We start from the raw sequence: 10,000 nt of genomic DNA, 5'->3' as shown, positions 1-10,000 counted from the left end.
TAAGTAGCAAATATTTGGAGAAAGAAATGAAGATTTGTTTTCGAGTCATTTGCCATGAGTAAACATAAGATTGATTATCCTTTATTCTTTAGGTATTTTTTTCCACAAATGAAAGAGCCGGTGCCAAGTTCTGTGTTTGCTTGTTTACTCGTTTTATTTTTAGTTCGGAAATACAATTAAGATTTGAAAATACAACGCAAAGGGTAAACAAACATAGCGCCGTTCGGTTTGGGATTCCGCTGAAACTGGTAATTGCTGCACAAGTCTGCCATTCGATATTATTTTCATGAAAAAATAACTTAAAATATAATTTTCTCTTGAAAAACTCTCAAGTACACTCAGTACGAAGGAAATAACGATGAGAGAGTTCGTGTTACTTATCGAGTTATAAAACCAGACTTTAGTACCCAAAAGGAATTATTTCCATCGAATGTAATTTACTATAATCATTAAGTTCCAATTCTGTTTTTTATTTGATTTAATTTACTTGTTCTTCTCATTGAAATCACAAATTAAAGAACTCTTATGGTCAGCTAGAAGTCTGTTTATTTTCTCAAATAATTACAATATGCATTTATATATCAGCTTTTTTAATCGTATTTCTTGCTTCTCAGTTTAAAAAAAATCGCGGGTCGAAGAGTTTCATCATTGAAAATTGAATGCTCTAACCGTTCAAGTCCATCTTATTAAGAAAAAATAGTGATAAAATGATTACGTAAATGAAATATTCCTGATCGAGGGTCACAAAATATTTACTGGATATATATATATAAAAAAAATGTTCAAAGTAAGTTACAATGTTTATTTATTTTTTTTTTTCTGCATTGAACAGTATTTTGTTCACAGTGCAAGGGCAAAAGATTCATTCACTTACACAGCTGATGCTTACGAACTTCCATTCCCTATCTTGTTCAAGATGAGTTTCAAATTTCATTGTTCTAAATTCGAAGTTATCGGAATCAATTACGGACAATATTTGTGGAAGTAAATACCAGAAGAATAAGTTAAAACATTACAACGTCTCACTGAGCCTCGAGTTACGATTAGAGGGGTGTAACAAGTGAACTCCATATGCAAAGTTTGGAAAGTTTAATATTTTTTGTATGTGTGTCTTATAATATATTGAGAACGGCCATTGAAATGATCCCCGCAGAATTCATTCAAGGTATGAATCCTCCCTTAATACCGTATTTGACTTATATCAGAGATGATGTGACGGTATCGTGTACTATCGGATCAGAACTTGGCAAATAAAACCCAGCATCGATTTTGAATCAAACAGTATAATTCAATTGATAAGAAGTACAATCATCTCCAAGTTCACTCCGTCTTCTTTTTACCTCTCTTCACATTATACTTCTTTGTCGATAAGACTCAATGTTACAAAATATTTTAGAAGTTTTATTGCAGCTGTGCAAAATTACGCAATATGGTCATAGTAAGTTAAGGGTAAAAGGGTTAATAATTGAATCGGAAGAACTTCAAAAGTTCAAATTTAGTGCAAGTTAGTTCTTGTTGGGTAGGTTGAAAGAGTTTCCTTTTATATTTATTTCATAGTCAACACTATGGGCTTATAGCATTCTGCTTCCCAACGAAGGTTGTCGCTTGGTTTCTAATGATGATTGTGGCAATAAAAACAATAATAATAGGCTAACCCGTACTACTATCCATTTCAGATAATTTATTTAAATATTGGTTAATTTAATCATTCCTCTTACCTTCCACCCGTTTGTGAATGAAATCTGGAGTTAAGAAGCCGTAATTTAAAGAAAGTTAGATTATGTTTGGCCCATCAGAACTACACAAAGTAATTCAATACCTACTCAATGTCAAACCGATAGCGGAATCTTATGAGAGGTCATTATTTCCCAAAGGGAACTTGAAATGAGATTTTTTAAAGTTGGTGTATAATATTTTAGCAATCCTTCTGTCAGAAGACGTATGGTACAAAGATGAAAGAAAGAAACGGAGGACTTTTTATACGTTGGATATTTTGAAATAGAAAAAGTAGGTATATAGATGCCTAGGATTTTCGCGAAAATGGTCATGAAATTTTTATAATTTGTTTCACATATTAAATATCCCAAACCATTCCATTACTGAACTGTTGTTCTCTAACAGTTCTTTGTTACAAATATACCGAATAAATTGAAAATACCCACATGAAATTATTCCAAGATAATTTTCATGTTGGACATTTCATCATCTTTGAAATTGTATCTAGTTTGACAGAATTCCTCACTTATTGTTGTCATTTTTCACTTTTACAGAACTCTTCAACATAACGGTAATTGGTGATTTGCTCGAAAGAGGAGAGATGGATCTGCAAATCAACGGGGCTGTTCAGACGCTTGAGCGAAACAAGAAGTATTTGATCTCAGCACCATTAGCCTACCAAGGGTAGGTACTGATATGTGTATATCACTCCATTTTTATGTCTATATCAAAATCACTATTATTGTTATAATTGATTGAATCTCTTAGAAGAGAATACAGTTGAATATGCTCTGATATTTGGAAGATTCGATTAATACATGTCATCGAAGGGATGCAGAGTTGATTAATGCTGAAGGTGGTTTAGTTAATGTAAATTTAAAGAATATCCCTTGTAAATGATACACGTAATGAAGGACATGACGCATAACCTATATATATATATATATATATAGAGAGAGAGAGAGAGAGAGAGAGATAGAGAGAGAGAGAGAGAGAGAGAGAGAGAGAGAGAGAGAGAGAGAGAGAGAGAGAGAGAGAGAGATGTGTATGTAGAGATATATATAGATATGTGAATATATAATAAATCTGACTGATAATCTAATTTTACTTTTGCAGATTTAGCCTGATATTGCAAGTTCCTCCTCCTGTTCCCAGCTGGCAAAATATTGTGTACCCGTTTACCTGGAGTGTTTGGCTGGCAATTTTTATTTCCGTAATCTTCACTTCTGTTGCGTTCCATCTTCTCTACTTTGAACACCAGAAGTCCTTCATAACTAACGCCTTAACAGTTGGACAGGTATTCTTTAAGATCTATATTCACGTACATCAATGAAAGAAAAAGTAATCAGAAAAACTTGCCGTATTTGATAACAGAAATAAAATTTATTTGCATCTGCATATTATCTGTATAGGTCATAGTACGCGTAATATATATTCACAAATACTATCTCACCAGACGCCTTTATGCCCTAAGTCAAGGAGTAATTAGCGTCAGGAGGGTAAATCCTAACGGTTCTTTGCTTTAGCCTTAGGGATGAGGTAGTCAGCCCCATGGTAATGCTTGGTCTGCCCCACGCCCCTTTCTTGACCTCAATCGACGTATGCTGTATTCCCTGATCACCATCTGACGGTCCCCTGTTGACCCAAATTTTCATTCAAAACCTCTGTCCTTGACCAAATCTCTGTCATCACAAACTTGGGTCAATTTGCGATCATCTTGGTACTTTTCTGTTGTCCTATTATGTATCGAGTTGATCCCTCTTTGATTGTTTCTTCATTATATTGAGTTGCGTTTTGCTTTTCTCTTTTCAATGTGTTGGATGTTTGAATTTGTCTTCGTTTACTTCTATTAATTCTAACTTACCAAGTTCCCTTCCCACCTCTTCTTTTCTGCCTTTAGCTTTTGTGAAAACTTCCTTTGATCCTGATTGGGAACTCTTTCTGTTTGAATTGGTAGTCTCTTTAAGGAAATTTTACAATAAGTAAAAATCTTATTGCTTGATTCTTGAATCCTCGCAATTGAGAATGTGTTGACATTCGGTTTATGATTGGCTGCGGAGTTAATTTGTTACTGTTATTTATATAAGCTTGAATTGATGGATAAATCACAAATGGGTTACTTTCTTGTATTTTTTACTTATATTTTGTGGTTCAATCCATGTACTTTGGTCATGGAGTTTGAAGACTACACAATCACTTTGCATTAGGCATTATCTAGTATTATGTACTCACTTGAAATATGTTACTTAATAGGATTATATGATAATTATTTGATATTGTTAAGTGAAATGTATTACTAACTTAGTTGAATATGTTGCTTGATAGAACTAAATATCATACATTTACCAGTGCTTGGTAATACATATTTTGTTATATATGCCACTTGATTTAGCTATTTTAGTTTATACACGAATGCATTAGGTTTTTTTTTTTCTTTACTTATGTATGCTACTAGGTGTAGCTTGATTAATATGATCTTGATAGGTCTACCTAAGAATAGGTAACATTAGATGATAAGACTATCTGAATATACTTATTAAACATTTGTGTGAAAATGGAACTTTGGTCAGGATGATACCACATACTTCATCTTTAGATTCTTTGATAGGAATTTGGCACAGATATTGAATTCAGAATTACGCTTGACATTAAGACAAAAAATGGATTCAGCATCAGTTTAACCCAACATTATTTGGAAAAACATATACCATATCTAATGTTGTTGGACCTTATATCTATTGAATATAGATTAGACTTGTTTTTTAAGTAATATTGATGACTGAAAGACTGAGGAAATTATGAGAGCTGTCTTCAACAGTAACTCCTTAGAATCATGTCCACCTACCATGAAATTAGGAGCACTTCTTTATGCTATCAACACCCTCATTATCTTTGAAAATTTTCAATGATAACTTTGCTCTTCTGCCGTCAAATCTGCCGAATCCCAATTAATGGGTGTGTCATCTCCCTTATTCTTTTTGCGGTATTCGAGAACCATTGTATTTGGCCTCCATGAGCTTATTACATATGTTGCAAGACCTAGAAGTTAGAATTTACATGTTTTTTTTTGTATGCGCTAAAAACTAAATGGAACCGAACCAGATTAATTTGAACACCAAATAACTGGAAAGAGAGTCAGATCCCTTAGGAAAAATTTAAACAGCTTATTTCAAGAAATAAAGCCAGAAAAGTGGGCTTCGAAGTAATAAGCTTACCCAAAATGAGAGGGGAAATCAACAAGGTAAGAGGTTGCTATCTTAATTTAACAGATAAATGTTATGCGTCAGCAGAGGAGATTTTATCTAACCTTGACCATTCACGTAAGGGTTCGAGTCCTACCACGGAAATTACGGTTTCTCAATGGATCAGACGTTATATTGATAAGCGAATACAAAGTTATTGAGAATATCAAGAAGTTATAAGGTCATTAGGGCCAAAGGAAGTATATGTGCATATGATAGTCTGTCTCTAATTTGGTAAGCTATAAATAACCTATTATTATTAAATTCACTCTACCGTGGAATTATTTTCACTCATAAGACAATATCTAGGATAAGGTCATCTACTTCAACCAAGATTCGAGCTTATGCATTTATGTGCGTTTGTGTATGATAATACATGTCCTAGGGCCGTTTCACACGAGCGGTTTGAAACCGTGCGGTAGATTCCCGCATGTCAAAGAGCATGTCTTCACACGAGCGGTTGTTTCTCATGCGGTTCGTCTGCATCAGGGAACAGAATACATGCCTGTCCAAGGTAATATTCTTTACCTTGAGCCTGTCAAAGTTTGTTCGAGATGGAGGACGTGAAGAAGAACGTGGTCTTTGTGTATATAATGAAAAGGATGCTAAAAAGAAGCAACTACGTAAATGGTGGAACCACCCAATAATAATAATAATAATAATAATAATAATAATAATAATAATGAAAAGACAAATAGCTTCAGCAGAGGGACGCCTACTCTCTGCAACAGGTGAACCACTGCTACCCCACTGGAGAAAACCTCTCGCCTGAAGGATGCCATAAACTTCTAATCTAATGTATTCTAATTTAGCAGTGCATGCAGTTTGTAAATTCCTACCATCCACTTATTCTGCCGTACGGTTATCTCCCGCAGTGGGTGAAGGGCCTCATTGAGCTACATTGATTTCTAAACTGCACGGTTTCAAACCCCTCGTGTGAAGTGGGCTTAGTTATGGCCTGAGTCATCGACCCAGTTGATAGAAAAGCTAAAGTAATGATTTCTCTTTCAGGTTTTGTTGTCCAATGCTCTCGCAAAAGTTCCTGAATCGTGGAGGATTCGTTGTTTTCTACTGCCTTGGTGGCTTGGATCTTGGGTCATCGCCATGTCTTACACATGCAATCTAATCGCAATTCTCACAGTTCCTGTTTTTCCAGCGATGATTAAAACGCTGCTTGAATTAGCTGAAAGTAATTTCAGGTATGATATGGTTAAGCACTTTGTGAATTCCTAAATACCCCCACTCTCTCTTTCACACTTATCAGACGAGATGTAACAGCTCTCACTGTAAGATAATAGCAAATTTGTGTATGATAATGTTGATTAGAAGATTTTTGATCGTCTGTGAATACAATTATCTAGCAAAGTAATTCTTGATGAGGGTACTACCTCCCCTTTGTGGGGGTTGTTAATATCTCTGGGGCGGGAATGTTGAGGGGATGATATGGGGGTCTCTATGTTTAGAAATCATAATATCTACCTCACAGATAATTTACACATAAAAATTGAACAGTGTGCATACACCCACTAATCAAATGCTAAAAAGATAAATAAAAAAAAAATTATAATAATTATATAGATAGGGGGACTAATACATAAATATGAAAATTCTTTTAGCAATATAGTGTAAAGAAAAATATCCTGTCTCTCTTCACCCATCATGGAAAAGCAATTAGTATTCACTTTTTTTTTTTCTTTTTTTTTTTTTTTTACCAAATGTGGACCCTTCCTTGCAGCCACGTTGCCTAATACAATTTAATTGTATCACGCAATATTTTTTTTTTCGAAAGTTTTCACTACTTATAGAGTGTAAAACTGCGAATGAACAAGTTGGTAATATCTCCTTTTATATTTGAACAACAGGACATCTGCCTTTTGTTATTATTTCTTTAATCACACGATAATTCGTAAAATTTAGGATGGAGTGTTTGAAACAAGTGCTAATTGCGTTCGGATTCTGCATCAGCAGCTGCTTGGTTCACTTGACTAATAAACCACCAGTCACAAATCATCACACAAACTCGACAGTGCTGCTTATCCTCTGAATGTCTTCGACATTTTTTATGGCCTCCATGATTCTATTCCTGATTGATTAAATTTAAAACATTGGATGAAATACTGAGTAAAGATTTAGAAAGTACAAGAGATTATGTTGTTTATTTATCTGATATTTTTATCAAACTAAATGAGGTCAACATTAAACTGCAAGGACATAAAATGTGTCTCATTAATGCAAAAGGCATAATAATGACATTATTAGAAAGTTAGATTTCTACAAAACTAGTTAACTAAGGCGAGACTTCATCAGCTTCTTAGCTAAAAAGCACTCCAGGAAAACTAAGCCGACGATTTAAGTTTGTCATAAACGCATCTAGACTGTCTTTCTTCTCATTTTAAGCACTGAAAGAATGTTTGGTGATCATAAAGACCTCGAAGAATTGGAAATACCAGAGTGGGTTGTAAATCCATTTCAGGCTAATGCAAACAATGATGATCCAAATCTATCTGATGAACTAATAGACTCGCAAAATGGCTTAGAGGGTAAACTGCTTGTTCAGCAATTTGGTTATGAAGCGTTCTGGCCAAAGGAACAAGATAGATATCCCAATTTATTGAAGGAAATGAAATGATTAAAGTTAGCCTTTCCTTCTTCATAACTGGTAGAGACATGGTTTGGTGTAGTCTTGCAACTCCTACTTACAGAGCAGCGGCATAGATTACAAATAAGTTTGTTAAATATTGAACTTTTTTATATTTTTACACTTGCAAAATCTCATCAAGCTGAAGGTAGTTATTAACTATATTTCTCCTATAGTTTTTCGTGTGGTGGGGTTGGGGGATTGGCGCCTATACTTCTTTTCGTTGACATCTCAGTTAACTACTTACTGTATGTACGTGAATGGCCCAATTTCTTGAAGTACTAATAAACATGTATTAAATTCATGCGGTCAGTAAACTTATTCCATCATCATAAGTTTTGATTTCTTTATTACACAAATATACTACAAAGTTAAAACCGATACAATTTCCTTAAATTACTAATCTTGAGCACTAGGACTATAGTGGGCTCAAGCCTATGGGAATTTCTGATTAGCGGCGATGGGAAGGAAACGGGTAAGAACCACATTGTTGCATTTGTGTAAAGACTTTGACAGACCCTTTGACATCTAATGGGTTTTGGCTTGAAGAATATCTCTCAAATAAGAATATGTAACTGCAAGCTAGCACCAATTATTATTATTATTATTTTTTTTTTTTTTTTTTAAATTTCAGTCGACTGTTTAGGGGTGCAACCAGGTTAAGTTACATTACACAAAATTGCTTGTTTAGAACCAGAGAAACAACGCCTTGAGCACGTACCTCTTACGGAAAATGAAAGAACATACATACACGCACACATATGCATACTACACTAGAGAGTTATTGGGTCCTTTGACTGGCCAGACATTACTACATTGGAATCCTCTCTCTAGTTACGGCCCATTTTGTCTTTGCCTTCACATGCATCGAATAGTGTGGTCTATTCTTTCCACATTCTCCACTGTCCTCATAAACCTGACAACACTGAGACCACCAAACAATTCTGCACTGTAATTGTTCTGTGGCTACTTTCCTCTTGGTACGGGCAGAAGAGACTCTTTAGCTATGGTAAGCAGCTCTTCTAGGAGAAGGACACTCCAAAATCAAACCATTGTTCTCTAGTCTTGGGTAGTGCCATAGCCTCTGTACCATGGCCTTCCACTGTCTTGAATTAGAGTTCTCTTGCTTGTTCGTACAAACTGTTCTATCTTATTTTTCTTTCTCTTGTTTTTTTATTTTAATAGTTTATATAGGATATATTTATTTTAATGTTGTTACTGTTCTTTGAATATATTATTTTGATTGTTCATTACTTTTCTTACAGTTTATCTATTTCCTTGACTCACTGAGCTATTTTTCCCTGTTGGAGCCCTGGGGTTCATAGCATCTTGCTTTTCCAACAAGGGTAATAGCTTAGCTCATAATAATAATAATGATAATAATAATAATAATAATAATAATAATAGTATTATATATATGTACATAAATATATATATATATATATATATATATATATATAGATAGATAGATAGATAGATAGATATATTGGTAAATATAAATACATCATCTCCCTTATTATTATTATTATTATTATTATTATTATTATTACTAGCTAAGCTGCAATCCTAGTTGGGCAAGGAGGATGCTATAAGCCCAGGGGCTTCAACCGGGAAAATAGCCCCGCGAGGAAAGGAAACAAGGAAAAAAAAAATTGAAAAGAAGTAACAAGGTTAAAATATATATCTCCTATACAAACCATAAAAAACATTAACAAAACAAGAGGAAGAGAAACAAGACCGAACAGCGTTCCCAAGTATACCCTCAAACGGGGTAGGGATATTTCAGCACCGCCAGCTCAGCGCCGCCGATTCAGCACCAGCCATCTCAGCGCCATGCCTTTTCAGCGCCAAATGTTTCAGCGCCGTGGAAGTGGGGAATTTGTGTGTGTGTGTGTGTGTGTGTGTGTGTTTATAAACAAAAGAAAAGGTTTTGAACAAATATTTATTGATAAAAAGTAATTATACTACTGTGTTTATAAACAATAGAAAAGGTTTAGAACAAATATTTATTGATAAAAAGTATTTATCCTACTGAATAATTAAAATAGTCCAAAAAAAAAGTTCAAAATACAAATATTAGTAAACCTAGTTTAATATGATATGCGCAATAGCTTGTAAATATTCAACCTCATTTTTGTTTCCATAATCCGATAAGATTTTTAATATTCTTTCGTCTGCCTTTCGGTATTTCAATAGCTTTTGTTGAGGCTCATGACCTGCTTTAAGTTTCTCTAAATATTCATCACGTTCTTTTTAGACCCGTTTCAGCGCATCTAAAAAATTCCAAATTGTTGGGTGTAACATAAGCTTACGCATCGCTTGTCGGTTAGGCAGCTGGGCAATAGCAGCTTGAGACACATTTTCCAAAGATTTGTTGATTATAGTACTCGGTCCTTCGTAAGTG

At 34.4% G+C, this 10,000-nt stretch overlaps 1 protein-coding gene across 1 annotated transcript in view; it reads left to right on the top strand.

Annotated features, from left to right (window-relative positions):
* Positions 1-10,000, top strand: part of LOC137645342 (ionotropic receptor 21a-like) — a 32,016-nt gene that overhangs the window by 17,111 nt on the left and 4,905 nt on the right. Inside the window, exons 3-5 of the mRNA XM_068378154.1 lie at positions 2,271-2,400; positions 2,833-3,013; positions 5,970-6,157. Of these exons, the coding sequence (XP_068234255.1) occupies positions 2,271-2,400; positions 2,833-3,013; positions 5,970-6,157 (499 nt within the window). The remainder of the gene's footprint in view (positions 1-2,270; positions 2,401-2,832; positions 3,014-5,969; positions 6,158-10,000) is intronic.

This window comes from Palaemon carinicauda, chromosome 8, assembly GCF_036898095.1.
Source record: "Palaemon carinicauda isolate YSFRI2023 chromosome 8, ASM3689809v2, whole genome shotgun sequence".
NCBI lineage: Eukaryota > Metazoa > Arthropoda > Malacostraca > Decapoda > Palaemonidae > Palaemon > Palaemon carinicauda.
This window is presented reverse-complemented; position numbering and strand designations above follow the sequence as displayed.